This window comes from Pinus tabuliformis, chromosome 5_1, assembly GCF_031772625.1.
Source record: "Pinus tabuliformis cultivar Carrire ecotype Pingquan chromosome 5_1, CPIR1, whole genome shotgun sequence".
Classification (NCBI taxonomy): domain Eukaryota; kingdom Viridiplantae; phylum Streptophyta; class Pinopsida; order Pinales; family Pinaceae; genus Pinus; species Pinus tabuliformis.
This window is the reverse complement of record NC_142305.1, coordinates 185,502,506-185,526,254: the sequence shown is the minus strand read 5'-3', so window position 1 is coordinate 185,526,254 and position 23,749 is coordinate 185,502,506. Positions and strand designations below refer to the sequence as shown.

Genomic DNA, 23,749 nt, shown 5'->3' with positions numbered 1-23,749 from the left:
CATGAGCCCTGAACTCAATGGGTAGGATGCATACGGGGCACAGATTAAATGAGTGGCGAACCAGCTCAATAATCACAAGGGTGGGGCAGAAGCATTATGAGTGCTTATAGCTCCGAGAAGCTATCCCCAAAGCCCCCCAGAGCTCCCAGAGCTCATCGTCCAACAGGACCCACATCATAGGGTCTTTCCACGACACCAAGACTCTCACGGAAGGTTAGGAACTTGACCTTCCCCAGGGGCTTAGTGAGAATATCCGCGACCTGCTCATCAGTTCCTATATGATCGAGCCTTACGGCGCCTCGCTGTACCATATCCCGAATAAAGTGGTACCTGATATCAATATGCTTGGATCGGTCGTGGAACACAGGATTCTCAGTCATACGAATCCCACTCTGATTATCACAGAGTATTACAGTGGTATCTAGCACATGTTGGAACAGCTCACTAAAGAGCTTCCTCAACCAAACTGCTTCACAACAGGCCATACTAGCAGCAATGTATTCGGCCTCCGCGGTGCTCAAAGCCACCGACTTCTGCTTCCTGCTCATCCATGAGATCGAAGCAGAACCAAGATTGAAACAGCATCCAGATGTGCTCTTACGATCCACCACACTGCCAGCCCAATCGACATCAGTATATCCCCGGAGTATCACACTCCCGGCAGTGTATCTCAGCCCATGGTTTATCGTGCCCCGAAGATATCTCAAAAGATTCTTGGCACCAACCCAGTGAAAATGATGAGGATCAACCATCTGTTGACTCAAAGTATTCACTGCAAAACATATGTCCGGACGGGTGTTCACTAAGAACATCAAAGCTCCTATGAGTTGACGATACTCAATAGGATTGGCCAAGATAGGCCCTGCAGCGCTGCCACTCAACTTCTTAAAGTTGAGTTCCATTGGTGTCGACACGGACTTACAGTCCACCATCCCAAATCTTTCCAGAAGCTTCACAATATACTTTCCTTGAGAAAGGAAAATCTCTCTAGGTCTCTGCCAGACCTCCAGGCCTAGGAAATAGTGCATCAGTCCTAGGTCTTTCATCTCGAACTCAGCAGCAAGCTCCCTCTTACATTGATGAATGAGAGGGTCATCACCTGTCAGGAAGAGGTCGTCCACATACAGCACTAGAATGAGAGGCTTTCCTTCCACAACCTTAAAGTAAAGGTTGGATCAGCATTGCTTCGAGTGAAGCCCAGCTTCATCAAGTAACGATCCATCCTCTCATACCAAGCTCTGGGTGCTTGCTTTAACTCATAGAGGGCTTTCTTCAACCTGCAGACATAAGTGTCTCGATCTTGAACTTCAAATCCCAGAGGTTGTTCTACATACACCTCTTTCTTTATTGCACCATGCAGAAAAGCGGTCTTGACATCCATCTGATGAAGACTCCATCCTTGCGTAGCAGCAAGGGCTATGATGGATCGGATGGTGGTATATCGAGCCACAGGTGCAAATATATCGTCATAGTCAATTCCTTTCTTTTGAGAGAAGCCACGGGCAACAAATCTTGCCTTAAACTTTTCAGCACTCCCATCAAATCTATGTTTAATCTTGTAGAGCCATTTAGCGGTGACAACAGATTTGTCCTTCGGTCTCGGGACCACATCCCAGACATCGTTCTTCATAATAGCCTCATATTCTTCATGCATAGCATCCTTCCAGACTTGATGCTTGATGGCTTCCTCAAAAGATCCAGGTTCAGATTGTATAATAGTACTCATCGCAGCTAGATACCCTTGGTATCTACACGGCTTCTTGCTTTCTCGGAATGTTCCCCTTTGTCTTGGATGACTTCTTCCTTTCCTTTAATATCCAATGAGATTCCCAAGAGCTATGTTCTTCATGATTCCAATACGAGCTCTTGTTTCCATGATGCTATGATGCATCTTCTTATCATGATCATATCTGCAAGGACTTCTGATAGGATCCTATCGAAAGGGATACCATCTCATTCATACTGGAGATTTATTACTCCCTCTTTCCTTAAGATTCCTCTATCCTTCAGATGATATGAATTCTTCTTCATAACCTTCCCATAGCATTGAGTCTTAGCTATACTAAATTGTCTTGTTTGAGTACCAAACCTTTATAACAATGAGGTCTTTATGATAGCTACACCTAGATAGGGATCAGGACCTTACCTTCATCATAGCCAGGATCATGCTCAGGACCTTGTCTTCATAACAGAATAAGATCATGACTGCTTGTTTTACTGTAACATTCTTACTGAGAACTTTACTGTTCTTTTACTGAGATAATCTCTGTGCTTTTACCGAAACCATAGCTATAACACTGAGATCTCAAGATCTTCTCATAATCAATACTAGACCGAGATCATGATACAGACTTATTCTGCCACTCCAAGACCAAGATCATCAATCCCTTTCTCAGACACTGCTGAGACCATCATCATTATTGCTACTACACTGAGGTCCCTGTTATTGCATCACTGATATCATCACTGCCTGTATCATCGATGTTATCACTACTAAACTGCTGCACATTCATCCAAATCAGCACTGCTTCTTCGCATAACATTTTCTGCCTCAAAATTTCAGAGATCTATACAGAGATTTTCATCAAGAATCTGACCAAGATCATGATTACCATCGACCATACTATATATAACAAGACAGAGTATCATTATAAAAACTCCACATATGCTTACTGCATTTATATGTCGAGACTAGGTGAGTCACTTTGTGAGATCTTTATATCACGCGAATATACCTGAGACCTTAGTCATTATATGTATTGCGTCTATCTGGAATCATCATAACTGTGACTGCGAGTATGCCGAGCTGTGATTGTGACTGTAGGATCATTGTGATCTTTCTTAAACCGAGACAGTGAGACTATGCAAAAGCAGTGAGGGATCCGAAGATCTTTCCATCACATATATATATAGTGACTGTTAGGAAATAGATCCATCGAGATGTGATACTATTCTTTATTGCATTGAGATCCTTACTATCCCATATATGCCGAGACTGTAATGGCTCTTTATTATGCAGAGACTGTATCCTCCGAGGCTGATCATCTCTGCGACTTATCACTATGCCAAGACTGTTCCAGTAAACCGCGCAACTGCTAACAGTGCTTTATCATGTACCGTGGCAGTCTTCAACTACGAACAGTCCGCTGGTTATACTCTTTGCGCTGTTGCCTGCCTCGACTGCGCCTTCGTATAACTGGTCTGCTGTTCTAACCTGCGCATATATATATCTGTCTACGTATTTGCCGTCTGCTCCAGCGTGCCAGCATACGTATATTCAACCTTGGTTTATTTATGACTGTTCACGCGTCAGATCAACAACCTGACCGCGTGTCATTGCCAAGCCCCGACTGCTTTACCGCCTCTGCAACTTCAGCACTCGTGGCCTTCTGTCCACGTGTTGTTGGCGCAACTCCCTTGCTGCTTGCCTTAACACTCCAGCTTATAAATATAAACCCGCAACTGATCATACGGCGTTTTATATATATAAACCCGCGTGTATATCTAACTGCCCACGCGTCAGACCATTAACACTTCTGTGCCATATATCTCTGACCACGCGTCGTCCCGACTGTCCACTGTATGCAACTTCAGCGTTTGCCGTCTTCCGTTCACGTGATGTCCACCAACGTCCTGGAGATATCTGTCCACGTTACAGATCGTCAACAAACCTGCGCTTCACATACACCCAGCCGCCCACAGATGTAATGCTTCGATAGTCCGTCGTTCGGGTATCTCTCTGCGGTCCTGTCAATTCCTGGCCACGTGACAGTCGTTCAACTGACCTGCGTTTTAACACAGATTTCTGTCCACGCGGCGACCCTTCAACAGACCTGCATATTATATCACAATTCTCGCGTTCGTCAACGCTTCAATTATATTGGATCAACAGCCGACAACGCATATGTAATTCTGCGTATTGATTCGAGAACTCCAACACCCGAATGAGACTGCGCTACCATATACGTAGTCTTGTCTACCCAACACTATTCGGTTCATAAGGTTATGCCATAGATAGCCTGCGCAAACTCCTGTAAGCTTTACACTTGTGAACCGCTTCCAACGACCACGACAGTTCGTTGTTTAGACATAAACTTCTGCGCTGTCCTCCGAATGAACCTGAGCACTCGTCCGACCTGCGCAACCCTAAAATCATCTCTCACTGTCCCACCGAATCTCGAACAGGAACTCTATGCGACCACCGCATAGATTAGACACATTAGAACTGTGCCATTTCTCCCTTGAGATCTAAAGACCCGATGATTGATATAGATAGAGTTTGTCTTCACCTCAGCTCCGATACCATGTAAAGTTTTGTAGATGTTCTATGCTAAGAGCAATTTCACTTTTCTCACAGCAATCATACAAGTAGATAAGCAAAATGCAGATAGAACATATAAGCAGATCTTACAGAAGACAAATCAGAAACAAGAAAAATGTATGTGTTCGTTTCGGCGGTCAACAGGATGCTTCAACCAGCAAAGTCTCCTTTGGTCAGCCAGCCCAGCATGTGTCACAACAACCCTCCAACCAGTAGAACTTCTGCGAAACCCTAGCAGCAGAAACCCTAGCAGCAGAAACCCTATTCGTCCTTCCCACGTGTGGCTGAAATTTGTTCTCCAGATAGCTCGTACTTTTAGGATGAGAGAGGAAGATGTGAGTTGTGTTATCATCAAATTCTCTCCAACTTTTCCTGTATATATATCCATCAATGAGGGTGTGTGACACATCTGTTGGGCATGTGAGCCTACATTACAAAACTGGCTGACCTTGCACATATAATTTATTAAGAATAATAAATTCAAAATATAAGTTCTGCTCATCGGATTAAGACTATTTTTATATGGATTTTACACCTCTCAGAAAGAGGAATCCAACAAAAATATTAGCCTCTTAATCTGAGCATCAGAACATGGAGTTTGGACCTAGTTGTCCAAATTTAACAAATCCACTACTCCACACCTAATATCTCATCCATCCCTTTGAGTAGTAGAGCACATCCAATTTGTCGTTGCAAGTTTTGTGTGTGCATCTTCCTGTTCCTTGGACTTGTTGACCATTGTTGATTGTAACAGTGAGATCCTTCATAGGGCATGCAAAACGGTCTAATTGCTTGATGAAAACATAATAAAGAAGTAAAAGAAGCCAACATAATTCATAAGTAATTATCAAGAAAGAGAAATCAAGCCCTATTCTACTAGCATTGATTTCTCAACAAGAAGGACTAGGTTACAACCTCTACATAGATTGACGAGTTCTCAACCAAATTTGAAGGGGAGTTTTCCCTCATTACCTATATGGCGAGCTCTATTGGTACATTGAGAGTGGAGTGTCCTGTCACATGACGGGAAACAAGGAGTTCTTCTGCACACTAACAAAGAAAGAGATGAAGTTTCACATTGAGCTAGGATATGATGGGAGGTATCGAGCCGAAGGGCTTGGTACAACTAGATTCGAGAGGGAGTCAGGAAAACCATGATATCTTAGAGATGTTCTTTATGTTCTAGGCCTCAAGAAAAACCTCATTTTACTTTCAACACTTGAAGATAAGGGGTATGAAGTAACCTTCAGAGAGGGAAAGTCTTCATTCGGCCCCATAATTCAAAAGTTGCCAAGCAGGTTGGGGTTAGATAGAAGAACCTGCTCATATTACAGTTTGAGACAACCACAATGTTTATGAGCAGAGTTGTTGTAACTCAAGGCGAGAAATGGGCGAGTTATGGCATAGGCGTATGGGGCATCTACACGATGGGGTAAGGTGCTCAAGGAGATAGCGACCGAGCTGCCTGAGTGCAACATAGATCACCATGATGTGTGTAAGGAGTGCACACTAAGCAAGTATGCCAAAACCTCATTTCCTAGCAGTGACCACAAGGCCAAGGGCATCTTGGACCTTGTACATTTAGACATGTGTGGGTCCATGCACCCCTTAGTGGGTACAAGTATTGTCACCTTTATTGATGATTTTTTGAGAAAGAACTGGATATTCTTCATGAAGAACAAGTACGAGGTCTTCTCAAAATTCTAGGAGTTGAGAGCCTTGGTGGAGAACCAAACTAGAAAGAAAATCAAGGCACTGAGATCAAATAATGGCGGGGAGCGTTAGATTTTGTAGCTCAAAGAGGTGTTCTAGTCTCAGGAGGTGTCAATGAGGCTATGAGCACAATATAATTAATTATCTCCAAGCCCAACATATTTTTCTAAGGGAAATCGTCTTAATTAGATTATTTATCACTTCCAAACTTTAACTTGGTGAAAAAGGTTAATCAATAATAATTTAGACAAGTTGATCTCTCTCCAGTAACTTCAAGAAAAAGTGTTTGAGGGAGTCAAGATGATCTTAGCTATCGATTGGGATATAGATCTTGGCAATTGAATTCTCAACAAGATATTATAATAGGAAGTCGATGGGCATCTTAGAGATCAGAGTGGGTTCGTAACCTCTCCTGTTGTCAAGCCCGCTTAACGCTACCTCTCCTCGACCTCGTAACCTCGGCCGAGTCCCTCACTTCTTTGGGGAAGGTGAGCGATAAATCCCTCACCATATGAATAGTGAGTGACTCCGTCCCTACGGGCCTATTGTCGAGAGTTCGGCCTTCCTTGATTGCTTATTGGGTTCATCAAGAACAGCATGAACTAAAGAACAGCATAAGAGCATGGGTTAACGGAAACGGGTAAAGCGGATTGAACAGAAAGCGTGGATGCGGGGCTTGATGCGGGGCGTCATGTATGCGGGGCGTGATGTGGGGAGTTGTCTATATGAACTACCGGGCTAAATGAATTACCAGTCGTCAATATGAACCAGGGTAGTTGGCTCTATAACTACCGGGGGGGCTATACTTGAATGAAAAACACTCACTGTGAGCACTGGTTATTCCTGGCTCTGTCGTCGGTTGAGGCTCTGTCGGGTGTGTAAAAATTTCTGTTTTCCCACCCCGGTTTTCAGTTTCTCCTTATTTCTCCCATGTAGTTAAATGCCCATTCCCATAACCGTACATTTAACAGACTGAAAAAAATAAATATCGCTGAAAACACAAATTCTGGAAATTTTTCAGAATGCTGGAAATTGCAGAATTAAAAATCAGCAATTAAAAACAGCCATTAAAACACATTAAAACACTGATATTTTTGGTCAACTTGACCCTGGAAAAACCCCCTACAACTCTTGGGGAAAACCAGTTTGAGAGCTCTTCTTTATTTATGAAAATTGTCTTTTTACAGTGAGAATTATTCAGCAAAAAATCAGCAAGCAAATTTACAACTTATCTCCTTTCCCGTGCCTCACAGCAATCTGGAAATTACAGCAAACAGGACAGCAATAAATGCTGTACGACCTCCGTTTTGTGTGCAGAAAAATCAGCAAACTGCTCCTCGATTTTTGTGCAAAAATCTGCCTTTCACTATGTGCTGAATCAGCTGTACAAATCTGCTCAACTGCTGCCTTGGAATGTGTGCCAAGCTGCTGTCTCCTTCTCTTTCCTGCTCAGAAATCTCTCTTGCTCTCTTGCTCTCCTTCTCCCAATCTGCTCATGAAAGAATGAATGACCTTTTCCTCCTTTAATATAACTCCAAGTGACTTTTGGGTGATCCAAGTGACTTTTGGATGATCTCTAAATCCAATGGCTGAAATAGATTTAGATCAATGGCTGAGATTAAATGCTCATTTAAATCTCACTTTCTATTTTTTTTAATTCACCCCACTTTAATAAAGACCCACTTAGTCATTTATTTCCAACGTCACTTTTCCTTTCTAATTTTTCATTGACTTTATAAAAGTCACTTTAAAATTAGACTTAGTAACTTTATCACTTAAAGTCACTTTTAAATTAGATTTAACTTTATAAAAATTATAAAGTCACTTTAGGAGAAAAATTAAATTCTTTTGGACACTTTTCCCTAGGCCAAAGATCAAAGCCTAAGGGAACCACCTGTCCTCCGGTACCAAATTTCAACACTCCCTCTTACCGAGGAAGGTGTTCCTCACCACACCATCTTGTCTCTGAAGTAGACATGCTTGCCCCGTGGTAAGGCTTTGGTAAGGATATCTGCAACCTGCTCATCAGTGGAAATATACTCAAGCTTCACAGCTCCCTTCTGAACATAGTCTCTGATGAAATGATATCTGATCCCGATATGCTTTGACCTGTCATGAAATACTGGATTCTCTGTGAGTTTAATGCAACTCTGATTATCACAGTAAATCACTGAAGGTCTCAACGGCTGACCAAATAAGCCAAACAACATCTTGCGAAGCCAGATGGCCTCACAACTAGCTAGACTGGCTGCCATATACTCTGCTTCCGCTGAACTCAGTGCTACTGACTGCTGCTTCCGGCTGAACCATGACACTACTGCTGAACCCAACCCAAAACAACACCCTGAAGTGCTCTTCCTATCAGAAGCACAAACTGCCCAATCAGAATCAGTGTATCCTGCCAATATCACTCCATCTCCCTGCCTGTAGTCCAGACCATAATCCACTGTCCCCTGCAAGTACCGCAAAATGTGTTTTGCAGCCACCCAGTGAACCTTCCTAGGCTCACACATAAACTGACTCATCGTGTTGACTGCAAAACAGATATCTGGTCTAGTGTTGACCAAATACATCAAGGAACCAATCAGCTGCCTGTACAATGTGGGATCCACCAACTCGGAATCCGAAGCATGAAGCTTCTTCCAGTTGGTGATCATCGGTGTCGACATGGGTCTACAATCCTCCATGTGGAATCTGCTAAGGATGTCCACAATATACTTCCCCTGCCCCAGGAAGAAATGCCCCTCCTCCTGCCACACCTCCAAACCCAAAAAGTAATGCATCAAGCCGATGTCCTTCATCTCAAACTCCGCCGCAAGATCTCTCTTGCAGTGCTCTATGAGTCTCTCTGCACCTGTAATGATCAAGTCATCCACATACAACACCAGAATGAGAGGCTCCTCACCAATCACAATAAAGTAAAGGTTCGGATCTGCCTCACTCTTTGTGAAACCCATCCCCTGCAAGTATGCATCTATCCTGGAGTACCAAGCTCTGGGAGCTTGCTTTAGGCCATAAAGGGCCTTCTTCAATCTGCACACATGGGACTCCTTCCCATGCACCTCAAAGCCCTGTGGCTGCTCAATGTACACCTCCTCCTGTATGAAGCCATATAGAAATACGGTCTTCACATCCATCTGGTGGATCTTCCAACCCATCTCTGCTGCTATCGATATAATGGAGCGGATCAAAGTATATCGAGCCACGGGAGCGAAGGTCTCCTCATAATCAACTCCCTCTACCTGGGAGAACCCTCTAGCCACAAACCTCGCTTTGAATTTCTCAATGCTGCCATCTGCAGCATGCTTTACCTTGTAAAGCCATCTGGAAGTAACCACGGATTTGCCCTCAGGCCTCGGCACCACCTCCCAAACATCATTCTTCATGATAGAAGAATACTCCTCCTGCATGGCCTCTCTCCAGACCTGCTGGCTAGCTGCCTCCTCATAGCTAGAAGGCTCAGAGTCAAGGATGCTGGTAACCATCGCCATATAACTACAAAACCTCTCAGGTGGTCTACTCTCTCTGACCGGCCTCTTCGGCTCAGCAACAGATGTGGCATCTCTCAAGGTGTCCTGAAGCCACTTGGGCTTCCTCTTCCCTGAGCGCACTTCTTCCACCGGCGAATGAAACTCCTCCTCCTCATCATCATCAGTAGCCTGAACTCCTGACTGTCTGTCTGCTGTCCTCCTGCCTGCACCTGACCCTGTAGAAGCTGAGGTACCGTGTGAACTGTCCATCAGTGGACTCCCTAGTGAACTGCTCTGTGAACTGCTCTGCATGCTGCCCGGAGCACCACCCCTCTGGCTCGATGAGCCACTGCTCACTGACGGACCTGACATCCTCATAGATGTACCTCCGGATCCTCCTAATCCCTGCCCACTGGATCCCTGCGACTGACTCAACTGCTGCTGAGGGTCTGGCTGATCCAGATACTCTAACTCCCGTGACCTCCTAAAGGCCCTGTCCTCCTCGAACTTCACATCCCGTCTGACAACAACTCTCCTCTGTGCAGGAATGTAAATCCGAAAGGCCTTTGAGGTCTCACTGTAGCCCACAAAGATACCCTTCTCTGCGGTGGGCTCTAGTTTGGTCCTCTTCTCCTTGGGTATATAGGAGTATGTAATGCATCCAAAGATATGAAGATGACCAAGATCAGGCTTCTTCCCAGAGAAAGCCTCCTCCGGAGTCATGTGCCCCAAGGCACGATGCGGACTCCTGTTCTGCAAGTAAACAGCTGTGTTGCAGGCCTCTGCCCACAAGAACAATGGCAACCCCTGATCATGTAACATAGCTTTGGCAGCCTCTATGATGGATCTGTTCTTCCTCTCCGCAACCCCGTTCTGCTGGGGGTTGTAAGGAACAATGAACTCCCTCCTAATGCCTGCCTCCGCACAATAGTCAACAAACTCTCCAAGGGTGTACTCTCCTCCATTGTCCGACCTCAAGGACTTGATCTTTCGGCCTGTCTGTGTCTCCACAAGAGCTCTGAACTCCTGAAACCGCTTGAAGACCTCACTCTTGGTCTTCAAGAAATAAATCCAGGTCCTCCTGGAGTGATCATCAATGAATAAAACATAGTACTCATACCCACTCAAGGAAACATGAGACATCCGACCGCTCACATCGGAATGAATCAAATCAAGTATCCCCGTCGCTCTGCTGTCACTGCTGGGAAAAGGGGATTTGGCAAATTTGCCCATCGCACAACCTCTGCAAGTATCAAAGTGATCAGTACTGAAATCTGGCACACCTGTAGTGATCTCCCGCAATGTCCTCAAGGCTCCATGATACATATGTCCCATCCTGCGGTGCCAAATCTCACACAGCTCAGAACTGCTAGCTCTGCTGTCGGTACTACTGCTCAATGCCAAAAGGGGCTGAAATGCAAACTTGTACACCTTTGCATGGCGTACACCTATCACTCTAGCTGAATCAGCTGGAGTGTCCCTGGGATACATCAACACCTGTCCTCCCCTGAACAGTACGTCATATCCTCTGTCCTCCAAAGCTGAGACGGATATGAGGTTCTTCCTCATCCCTGGCACATAAAGAACCTCTGACACCTTCAAGGGAGGTTTGGACTCCCTCTGAAATGTCACTGTCCCCACCCCGACTGCTCTAACAACTTTGTCATCACCGAGTACTACCTCAATATCAGTGCCACTCTCTGAAAGCTCTGAGAAGTACTCACGGACTCCTGTCATGTGACGTGAAGCCCCACTGTCCACATACCAAATACCTGTAGATGCTCCGCTAATCGAGGGAAAAGCATGCTCCCTCTGAACCTGTGTGGCAGGTGATCCTGCACTAGAGGACTCACATGTAGTGAACGCAAACTCCCGGTCAAAACGACCTGCAAAGTCATCAATCTCAGCTGAAGCTGCTACGTCCTGGTTCTTTCCCTTCTTCTTCTTCTTCTCCGGACACACAACTGCATAGTGTCCCATCTTTTGACAATTCCAACACTTCACCTTGGAATAGTCCTTCTGTGTGTTCCCCTGTTTACCTTTACCTTTGCCTTTGCCCCCACTACCGCTTGTGGAAGCCTGCTTCTTCCCTTTGCCTTTCTTGCCTCCTGCCACCAGTGCTACGTCCTCATCCTGCTCAACTGGTTTGGCTGCCCCAAGCTGTCCTTTCCTGATCTCTGTCTGAATACAATCATCCCAAAACCTCTCCCATGTGGGAAGGGTCTCACGTGCACAAACCCCATCAGCAAAGTTCAACCATGAACGGGGGAGGCCATTCACTGCAATCCGCACCAACTCAGTGGATGGAATGGCCTCTCCAATCGCTGCCAACTCATCTCTCACATTGGTAATCTTTGTGAGATATCCAGCTGCACTATCATTACCCATCTTAATGTTCTTCAGCTTCTCCTTCAGGACCATCTTCCGGTTCTCATTGGTACTCTGGTAGAGATTGGACAATGCTGTCCACATCTCATGGGCATTGCTCTTTCCTCTCACATGAGGAATGCAATGGTCTTTGATTCCGTCTAGAATCAGCCTCTTACCCTTATTGTTCTTCTTTTTATACTCAGCCAACTGAGTAACATCAGTGGGCACAACAACAGGGTTCTGTGCGGTATGCACCATGATATCCCAGACTTCTGCCTCCTCAAAGATACTCTGCATTCTCTCCTTCCAAACGCTGTAATTTATATGCCCATCCAGCCTATCCTCCACCCTCAATCCCAATGACATCCTGCTGTCCTAAAACTGAAAAATAGCACTGCTGTAGTAAAGATAAAACTGCTGTTTATGAAAAAATCAGCTTGCTGGAATTTTCTGAGTGAAAAATCAGCAACTGTAATTTTTCCTTTTTGCTGTCCCAAACTGCCCTTCAACACTCAAGCTCTGATACCATGTAAAAATTTCTGTTTTCCCACCCCGGTTTTCAGTTTCTCCTTATTTCTCCCATGTAGTTAAATGCCCATTCCCATAACCATACATTTAACAGACTGAAAAAAATAAATATCGCTGAAAACACAAATTCTGGAAATTTTTCAGAATGCTGGAAATTGCAGAATTAAAAATCAGCAATTAAAAACAGCCATTAAAACACATTAAAACACTGATATTTTTGGTCAACTTGACCCTGGAAAAACCCCCTACAACTCTTGGGGAAAACCAGTTTGAGAGCTCTTCTTTATTTCTGAAAATTGTCTTTTTACAGTGAGAATTATTCAGCAAAAAATCAGCAAGCAAATTTACAACTTATCTCCTTTCCCGTGCCTCACAGCAATCTGGAAATTACAACAAACAGGACAGCAATAAATGCTGTACGACCTCCGTTTTGTGTGCAGAAAAATCAGCAAACTGCTCCTCGATTTTTGTGCAAAAATCTGCCTTTCACTATGTGCTGAATCAGCTGTACAAATCTGCTCAACTGCTGCCTTGGAATGTGTGCCAAGCTGCTGTCTCCTTCTCCTTCCTGCTCAGAAATCTCTCTTGCTCTCTTGCTCTCCTTCTCCCAATCTGCTCATGAAAGAATGAATGACCTTTTCCTCCTTTTCCTCCTTTAATATAACTCCAAGTGACTTTTGGGTGATCCAAGTGACTTTTGGATGATCTCTAAATCCAATGGCTGAAATAGATTTAGATCAATGGCTGAGATTAAATGCTCATTTAAATCTCACTTTCTATTTTTTTTAATTCACCCCACTTTAATAAAGACCCACTTAGTCATTTATTTCCAAAGTCACTTTTCCTTTTTAATTTTTCATTGAATTTATAAAAGTCACTTTAAAATTAGACTTAGTAACTTTATCACTTAAAGTCACTTTTAAATTAGATTTAACTTTATAAAAATTATAAAGTCACTTTAGGAGAAAAATTAAATTCTTTTGGACACTTTTCCCTAGGCCAAAGATCAAAGCCTAAGGGAACCACCTGTCCTCCGGTACCAAATTTCAACAGGGTGCGTTACCTTCTTCAGCAAATGAGCAAGGGCGTAGCGAGGGTTAACACCAATGAGGGTTTCAAGAACGATTGAGGAGAAATTTTCTAGAGACATTTCTTCATAGTGATTTCTAGTTTCTGAGAGAGATAAGAGGCCAAATAATTTATGCAGAGGGAAGCCAAATTTGCAAGTGCGAGTTGCTGGAGGAGCAATTCATGTTGCCAGTTGCCAGAGAAAATTGTTGGGAGTAGTGCCAGTAGCTTGTGCGAATCACTGGAGACACCATAACTTGTTGGATCGATTTCCCGGATGTAGTGCGGGTTGCCGGGAAGGAAAATGCGCATTTCCAGTTGGCTAGTGCGAACTATCAGTTGCAGGCTGAATTTATTTGCAAAGGTTCAATTTGGTGAGTGGAAATGAAGAATTATTATTTGTTGAAGCTTTGCCATGTTACAAGAAGTAATTGTGATAATTTTCAATTATAGGTTTGCTGAAGAATAATAAAACCTTCGTTTGCAGAACTGGTTTTCCCACGATTGGGGTTTTTCTAGGTATGATTTTGTTAATTTTAGGTATGTTCTATGCTGAGAGCAATTTTACTTCAATTTTCCATATTAGCTCAATATCAATTCTAGATTAGCAATCACATTTAGCAGGATAGTAAAATGCAGATAGAACATAAACACAAATCGCAGAAAACAAGCCAAGAGAAGAGGACACAAGATGTGTGTGGTGCGAGCGAGGGACAAACCCCAATGTGGGGAAACCCTTGATCAATTCTTCTTATGTTCTTCAATAGTTCAGTAGAGAGAGAGAGATGGTACATATACATCAGAAGTCAACATTTTGACTTGTCATAATAAGAGTAGTGATCTTCTCTAAGAACATGACACGTGAGGTAGCTGATCTGAACTCAGGGGAAGGCAAACTGCTTCAACTGATCCTCCAAGGTGATTCCATCACCATGCTGCAACTATCACAGAGCTGCACCCATCACTGCTATGCTGCATCTCATCATGCTGCACTAATCATCACTTTGCTGCACCCATCATGCTGCACTTACTCATCACTATGCTGCATCTCAACATGCTGCACTAATCATCACTGTGCTGCACCACTGTCACTGTGTACTATGCTGCACCATTCATCATGCTGCACTTTGCTGCACCATATTGCACCATGCTGTGCCCATCATGCTGCACTATGATGCACCATACTGCACCATGATGTGCCCATCATGCTGTCACCTATCACATCATTATGCTGCACCATTGTCACTGTGCACTAAGCTGCACAACACTGCACCATGCTGTGCCTATCATGCTGTCACCTATCGCATCATTATGCTGCACCACTGTCACTGTGCACTATGCTGCAGCATACTGCACCAGGCGGTGCCCTTCATGCTGTCACCTGTCACATCATTATGCTGCACCACTGTCACTTTGCTGCACTATAGGACTGCTTATGAACACAGCTCCTAAAAAGGTCTCCGCTGCTGGCTATGGCTTGTGGGCTAGCCCAGCAGTGAACTACAACTAGGTCTCTCCATACAATAATGCTTCCCATACAGAGGAGCAATGTGAGTTGATGTCATATATAAAGAAAACCAAAGCATCTTGATGCCAACCGTATTATAAAGAAACAAAGTGCATCGATAAAGAGAAACAAAGAATACATACTGTGGATCGTGATACATCAAGCTGTCTGCCATGTCTACTATCACAAGTCACTGGGGAGACTACCTGGTCATGGATACTATGTTTGCCATGTCATATAATATATACACTGTCTGCCATACCATGTATATACATGTTGTTTTGTCTGCCATGGCAAAGCACTGTCTGCCATATCATGTATATACATGTTGTTTGCCATACCATGACACTGTCTTCCATGTCAAAGAAACACTGTCTGCCATATCATGCCATACGTAGTGTGATGATAATATATAATGCAAAGAGAGTGCAATGCGAGTTTATACAATGAGTGCGATGTTAATTACAAATCACAGAGTATACCATACATATTGACATAGATGTATTACAGTGTGTTGTAATTACATACGTTCTACGGGATGCTAGCGTGACTGTGCTTTTCAGCAAGTCACTGGTCATTCCATATGTGGGCCAGAGATCATGACATACACGGATATACCTTATGCGAAAAGGGATTGCGGTCATACCATATGTGATATTCAGCTCCATGACTGTAATTTATGGCAGCGTATGGATCTATTCAAACAACGTCTAGGGCTAGGGAAAACTCTTTAGGACATCGTATCCCTTTTGATCTCTCGTACCACCAAAACCCAAAGACAAGTGGAGAGAAATCATAAGAGATGATTGTTCAAATGACTTGAAGGCCAGCTCTATTTATGCTAAAACGTTGAGGATATGTGGGGGCAATTTGGTTGCTGGCCGACCTTGACAAATTGTCCCATAACACAAATAAATTCATATCCCCATGGATACATGTCAGAATCAGATGATCTTTAAATCAATCCTACACCTCTCGACAAGAGGAATCCAAGAAAAATATCAGCTTCCATAAATAAGAAGACCCACATGGAGTTTGGCCCTAGTTGCCAATTTTAACAGATTTTTCCAAAAATCTAGGTGTCTATTTTATGTGTGTATTTTCTCAGTTCCTATGAATTTTAATTGGTGAATATTGCAGTAGTGTTTTTATTCGGTATTTGTAGTGAATTAATTTGTTTGGACAAATAATCTTTAAAAGATGGGAGAATAATTACCAATTAATTGCAATAATTTTCACAGGAAGTACACCTCCAATGCCTTCAAGGACTTTTGTGCCAAGGAAGGCATCTGGAAGGAGCACACTACACCTTATAACCCTCAACAAAACGGGGTAGCAGAGTGCAAAAGCATGGCCATTGTTGGAGTGACCAAAGCTATGTTGCATGATTAGGAGTTGACCATGTTTTTATGGGCAAAATCATGCAACACTGCAATTTACCTGTAGAACAAGAACCCACATTGGGTGTTGGGGCGAGTCACACTACATAAGGCCTTCACAGTCAAAGGACCAGATGTATCACATATTAGGATATTTGGTAGTCTAGTGTATGTCGTACAACAGAGGAGATCAAAACTGGAGCACATTGCAGAGAAGGGCATCTTTGTGGGCTACATTGAGACGTCTAAGCCTACAAAATATATGTACTAGCACTCAAAAGGGCAGTCATTTGTAGAGATGTGAAGTTTGAGGAGGAAAGGGCTAATGAGGAAGTCCTTTGACAGTGAGCAGGTTTCAGTACATGCTCCCAAGCAGGAAACTCAGCCAGTTCCTCAAACAACAATAAAACAGGATGATGGGCAGGTCAAGAAGTATGAAGTTGAGTTGGACACACATGAGGAGGAGTGAGAGTAGCCATCTCACGCTGTGACTTCCAACATGGGGAGGAGGAGGACAAGATAGGCAAATCATGTGTCCAGAGAGGCTCAGGAGTAAGTCGAAGCTCCTAAGACTTCAATTCGGGAGAGCACACCGCCACAAGGAGACATAGAGTATATGGCCCTAATGACAAAGTTGTTGTAGGGTGACTCTTTCAACTATCAGGAAGCAGCCATGCAACAAGCGTGGAGAGATGCCATGGTGGAGGAGTATGCCTTCGTCATGAAGAATGATGTCTAGGAGGTGGTGCTGAGGCTGAAGAGCAAATCTGTGGTGGGCTCACGTTGGATCTATAAGATTAAGGATGGAGTTGATGGGAACATTGAGAAACTCAAGGCAAGAACTGTGGCCAAGGGGTTCTCAGAGGAGGAGGGCATAGATTATAACAATACATTCTCCCCTGTGGCTAGATACTTGTCTATCAGGACACTCATCGATTGTAGCACGAATGGGGTGGAGGATCCGCCAGATGGACATAAAGACAACATTCCTCAACATAGTTGTTGAGGAGGAGATCTATATCGAGCATCTAAAGGGGTTTGATGTACACAGTAGGGAGACACTTGTGCAGCAGAAGAGGGTTCTATATGAGCTCATGTAGGCTCCATGGGCTTGGTATACCTGCATTGACATCTATCTACTGGGATTGGGCTTTACAAAGAGAGGGAGATTCCAACCTCTACTACATCATTGTTGGAGGTGAACCACTCATTATAGTACTATACATTGATGATTTGTTCATGCTCATCCAGGAGTGCAAGATAGATATTGCATGTGAGTTTGAGATGAAGGATCTAGGGCTTATGCAATATTTCCTTGGGTTAGAGCCTAGAGGTCTGGCAAGGGGTTGGAGAGATCTTCCTAGGGCAGGGTATGTACATCATTGAGATCTTGAGGAGATTCAGGATGTAGGACTGTAGGCCCATGTCTACGCCTCTAGTCACAAACTGGAGGAAAGTGGATACATCCAAGTTGGAGCCAGTGAACCCCACGCTTTACAGGTAGTTGATTGGGTTGCTTATGTACTTGGTGAACACGTGACCTGACATTTGTTTTGCAATTAACTCTCTTAGTCAGTTCATGGTTGAGCCCAAGAAAGTTCATTGGGCTGCTGCAAAACACGCTTTAAGTTATCTTATGGGCACCAATGAATTTGCACTGTGGTATACACAAGTGGATGGAGTGAAGCTGGAGGGCTTCACAGATGCAGACTGGGTAGGTAGCTCCTTAGACAGGAAGAGCACTTCAGCCTATCTTCAGTGTTGGATCAACAGTTGTATCTTGGTTCAGTAGGAAGCAGAGATCAGTTACATTGAGCTCAACAGAAACCGAATATATAACTGCCAGTCTGGCAATATGTGAGGGCATTTGGATAAGGAAATTGGATAAGGAAGCTACTTGTAAGATTATTTAGGTAGCAACTGGAGCCTGCGGTGATCCACTACGACAACCAGAGCTGCATCAAGCTCTCTAGAAATCTAGCGTTTCATGATCAGTCAAAGCATATAGACATCTAATATAACCACATCAGAGACTTATGAAGGGGAAGTTTGTCTATTGTAGAGACAAGTTGGGAGTGGTTCAGACCACCTTCCTCTCTAAGAGGGAGTGTTGAATGGAGTAGAGCAGGAGGTGATTCTGCACTTGCTCAGGTGTCAGGGCATGCAGATATCAGATCAATTCACCAAGTCAGAATTAATTAAAAATTTAATTATTTCCTAATGTTAGAATTTGTAAAAATTAAAAAGTGCAAAGTCAACATAAGATTAGATCGTGGCCATTGATCTTCAAGGAGCAAGGGTAAATCTCAGCCCTTGGATCCTTCTGGAAGGACAAAGTCACTCTATAAAGAGGAAATAAGGCTGAGTTGAAAATCAGATTGAGTGACACCACTTGTTCAGAGTGCTCAGCAAGAGGAGGTCGATTCAGCAAGTCAGCAATCAGTTGGAGTGTTTCAGTGTCCAAGAGGGCAAGGAAGAGGGCTGTATGGCCTGACTCTCAGCTAATCAGCAAGGCCGAGTCACTTTGAAAGGGCACAAGAGGGAGGCTGAGTTCATCTCAGCCGCACCATACAGCCAGCACAGCCAGCCGTACACTGTTCAGCCTCAGCTGTACAGGTTGTGGCCTTTCAGGATCAAGTTGAGTTGGGTGAGGGCACTGAACAGCAAGAAAAAATTGCTGAGAGGGGTTTTACCCAGTTGTACTTTTATCTCAGAGTTTGCTGAAACTAATAAGAAAACAAGTTTGCAGATTTTCCCTGGAGTTGGGGTTTCCTGGGTATTTCTGGTGTGTTTGTTGTCATTCTTTTAATTTTCTGCTGTGCATGCTATGGTTAGAAACTGAGTAGTGTTTACAGTTTAAATTTCAGTTCTGCACCTTCAGTTTTGCATTTCTGGGTATAAAAATTTAGTAAACTGTAAATCAGGTTGCTGAGTTTTAAAAGTCTTAACATAGACTCGGTCTCTGCCTGTTTTGTCTAAACATTTTAGGTCTATAGGTGGTAAATTTTTTCTGAATTTTTTGTTTTGTAATCTCATATTTCAGAGCTGTCTTTAGCAATTTGGATTTCCTTGCGCTATTTAGTCTGTACCATACAGTTTGAAGTGTGAAACCTGAACTGAAAAATGTGGACCCTCTTTCCATGAGTTATATTGTGTATGCCATATAATAATGTGTGTAAAAATGATGTTTGCAGCAAGGCCGACGGGGACCTGTGATTGAGGAGCTGCCTGATGACAATGAAGCTCCAGCATCTGAATCTAAACCTGCTAGCACAGAGCCCATAGTTGAACACCCAGATGAGGAGGCCGTTTCAGGTGTGCATTTGATTAATCATTAGTTTTTTTCCCAGAAGTAATCTTATTAGAAAGTGGATCCCTTCATAGTTTTTGGTTTCATTGTTTCCTTCATAGTTTTTTTTTTCATTGTTATAACTATACATACAGGCGATGATGTAGAGCATGAATCAAGAAATATCAGACAACAGTACCAGTCATCTCAGATCCACCCTAATTATACTTCACAGTCATTCAGCTACCATAGATCTACAATTTCTGGGCCCAGAGGTGTCTATTATACTTCTTCATCTAAAAGGAGGGTTGGTCCAAATGGGGTAAGCAATGGATGTTAGGTATTGCTAAAACCCAAGCTGTACAGGCATTAAAAATGAAGTTGTAAATATGGTGTTTGCATGACTGCAGGTGATGGAAGCGGAACATCATGAGAAAGATAGCTCTGCTGGTATTGAGAATAGTGGGGTTGCTCGGGCAATTGGTGACAAGGTGCTGCATATTCATTTTAGTAGTTATTTATTTGTTAATACTTCATTATGCGTTTTCTGATATCTGCTCATACTTCCCAAAACTGTCAATGGAATTAGATGCATGCTGTCTGTAAGAAACGGAATGCAGATGGCAGGGAGAATACTTTAGAGACTCTTCACAACTTGACTGAAGGTTTGTGGTTTTTTTGAGCTATGTAATCTGAGACTAGTTTTTTGTAGACTGCTCTTAATAAACAAATCATTTGAATCTCCTATTTTTTGTATTTTCAGAGGAATCTGTCAAATTCAATGAAACTTGGGAAACGCATGCAGCAACTTCTCTCCCTGGATCAAGAAGTAGATCAAGGATGCTGGAAGGAAACGGTAGTGGTATAGTCCATGGCCATTCTACCCTTGTTGCTTTGGGAGAAATTTAAATTTAAAATGTTAATTCACTTTTCACATCATATGAAGTTGCCCCGACATGGGTTAAAATATTCTTAAAATTTTTGGCTAATGTTTCAGTCCTTCGGTTATCACGAGTAGCAGAGTTGAAAATATTTCCTCAATACTGCTTCCGACCTTTTGCAGGATCATCTAGCAGACCTCAACTTCGCTTGCCCTCTACTGAAGGTCATTCATATGCACGGCCTGGAGTTAGGCGATATTAAGATCTTTTGCTGTTTAAGAGGTTACATGAATGTGTCTGTCAGGTCCTTTAGAGAATGGACACTGTAATTATCACTCTGATGTCTCTCGAAAGTTGACTTCCATGTGTTCATTTATGGTTGTCTGGGATAGACAGGTGTGCATATTGCAGAAATATTCATGGTCGCTTTCTTTGTGCTAATTGAGTGTTTTGGTTGTGCAGGAGTTGGTGATGAGTTAGAGCAACCAAAGAAACACCTAAGAAGAATATGATATGTCGTTTGTTCGTGTTCATGGTGCTGCTGTAGATGGTGATTAGGACAAATGATTTTCGTATTAAATGCTATGTTGGTTTATGTTACGGGATATGTATGATATCCCTTTTCTGATGAAAATATCAGGTTTATACTGTCTATTTTTAAACTCTCTGTAGGACAATGATAATTACTCGATAGTCGTAAGAAAGGTTGGAAATTTAGAGTAACTTCAATTTTCAAGAATGTTATTATATATATAAGAATAAATATATATCGATGCCAATCATTTCACCGTTGGACATTTTATCTATCTAATCAGGATATACAAATTTTATGGCACGTAGCAACTGATAAATAAGAGGCTGCGAATATTTGTAAATACTATTAATTTCTTGTCTATTGAAACTATAGGGGGGTTTGGGATCTTATCTGTTTGATTGTGCTCTTTGACGGAATTAGCCCTTACACTTAACAATGACATGAAGTAATAAGAGCTATTTCATTACCCTGTCAAATAAGATGATATTCTGAACTAATACTCTAGGTACTGATTGGAGAGTAAGCTAATCTATGAATCTAACTTGATTAGATGTACGGATGTTTCTCCTTGAAAACTGAAGCAACGTCGAGGTGTGGCCCCATAACTGACTCTTGAAAACAAATGAATCTCCTTTGCAGAGTGCAGTATGGCTTTATTTATATTTTGGATGGGTGTAGTAGTTTGGTCTGTCAAATGAACGTGTTGCATTGGGAAAAAACGTTAATAGATGGGGAATTGATACCTAGCTTGTTGTGATGTGTTGGGCTTGTTTGGAGAAATCAAAGATATCATAGACACTATATTGCAAAATAAAAAGAATGTCTCTATTTTATTCACCTTAGACGACTTTTTAGAAAAAGAATTTGCATTTGGCCTGGTCCTAATGTATATTGAAAATAGTGAAATGATCACATCAAAATGCTCGCTGTATGTCGGAGTTACTGAAACACCAATGGTTTACCCCTTGAAATCAGGATTATCCTGGTATACAGAAGAAACAAAAAAAATGTTGGATTAAACATGCCAACCTCACAATTGGCAGAGTTCCTGAAACACCAGTGGCTTACCCCATGAAATCACGATTATGCTGGTATACACAATGTGCTGGACTTGTTTGGAGAAATCGAAGATACCATATATTGCAAAATAAAAAGAATGTCTCTATTTTCTATTCACCTTAGGCGACTTTTTAGAAAAAGAATTTGCATTTGCCCTGGTCCTAATGTATATAGAAAATAGTGAAATGATCACATCAAAATGCTCGCTGTATGTGAGAGTTACTGAAACACCAATGACTGATCCCTTGAAATCAGGATTATCCTGGTATACAGAAGAAACAAAAAAAAATGTTGGAATAAACTTGCCAACCTCACAATTGGCAGAGTTACTGAAACACCAGTGGCTTACCCCATGAAATCAGGATTATGCTGGTATACACAAGAAACCAAAAATAAAACACACCAACCTCACAATTGGCTGATTTGAAGATGAACTCTAATTGCAAGGCTGAATCCAATTAATCCTAACCATTATATGGCCTACCAACCTTACTTCAGTGATATAAACAATCTGATCCAATAACCATACCAACCAATATTTAGTGTTGGTGTTAAATCTGACTCCACATCTTGTGGCTAAGATTGCGTGATTGTCAATTATAATTAACCCTCTTTGTTGTCATTCTTTGCTTTTACAAAGGGCTCTTGATTTCTGATTCTGCCTGAACCTGCACTTCTTAATATCAAAATCAGGTTTGCTTAGAGTTCTCCAATCACACCATATTTCTTTGTACATTAATTGCAGACTGATTCCAACATAAAACTGCAACCGGCCCCGATGACCATCCATCTACCTCTTGCATACCTTACATTTGAATCATCAATGACATCAAATTCATGGACAAGCTGCCCAAAATTCATTACCTTCAGCCCAGGTAGATGAATATTTTCATAAGAAAATAGCTTAGGATTATATCAGTTCTTGGCTTTTGCTCGTGTCATATCCTGAATGCAAAGGAGCAGCTCATAGATGGGTTTGGGTTTGTTTCTTCAACATATTATATACAATTGAGTCGGAAAGGTTCATTCGTAAGGCCTCTGAACCTATCCTAATTGTATCAGCATTAAAAAGAAACATGTACTTTGGCAATATAAAGCTTTTGCAGTATATACAATTGAGTCAGAAAGGTTCATTCGTAAGGCCTCTGAACCTATCCTAACTGTATCAACATTAAAAAGAAACATGTACTTTGGCAATATAAAGCATTGTCAGTATATAACATGGTATTCATGTTAAGGACAACTATCATTGTTGAAAATTCCTTCAGCAAGATTCACTGTCCAACAATAACTGCTACACCTACAGCATAGTTATAAAACATAGATAAACGTATCAAGCAATCTTTAGTCTATCTGAAGGGTCAAAGTGTGTTGAAAGAGTGGTGCGGGGTATATGCTACCAAGTGTTGCCTATGGCTTCTATATTCACTTGAAAAATACGTAGTCTTTTATTTGCTTTTAAAAATAAACATATGGTATGTTCTATGCTTATAACAGTTTACTTCTTTTTCTTATTATATTCCACCAATTAGAAATCACATGTACATAAAGTAAAGTGCAGATAGAACATTAAACGATCGATAGAATACAAACCAAGACAAGAGACACAAGATGTGGCGGCTAGCCAGG

General features: G+C 42.4%; 1 protein-coding gene across 3 annotated transcripts in view; it reads left to right on the top strand.

Annotated features, from left to right (window-relative positions):
- The window catches only part of LOC149164027 (uncharacterized), an 80,510-nt gene extending 59,178 nt beyond the window's left edge, over nucleotides 1–21,332 (top strand). Inside the window, exons 2-8 of one of the 3 annotated variants that reach the window (XR_016260653.1) lie at nucleotides 19,551–19,671; nucleotides 19,801–19,967; nucleotides 20,056–20,136; nucleotides 20,235–20,310; nucleotides 20,409–20,507; nucleotides 20,709–20,851; nucleotides 20,989–21,332. Coding sequence is in view for 2 of the 3 variants with exons in the window: in XM_089431929.1 (XP_089288055.1) it covers nucleotides 19,551–19,671; nucleotides 19,801–19,967; nucleotides 20,056–20,136; nucleotides 20,235–20,310; nucleotides 20,409–20,507; nucleotides 20,709–20,750; nucleotides 20,989–21,038 (636 nt within the window). In the remaining variant the exon portion in view is untranslated. The remainder of the gene's footprint in view (nucleotides 1–19,550; nucleotides 19,672–19,800; nucleotides 19,968–20,055; nucleotides 20,137–20,234; nucleotides 20,311–20,408; nucleotides 20,508–20,708; nucleotides 20,852–20,988) is intronic. The other 2 variants (XM_089431929.1, XM_089431930.1) reach the window with 2 other exon arrangements.
- Nucleotides 21,333–23,749: the final 2,417 nt, after the last annotated feature.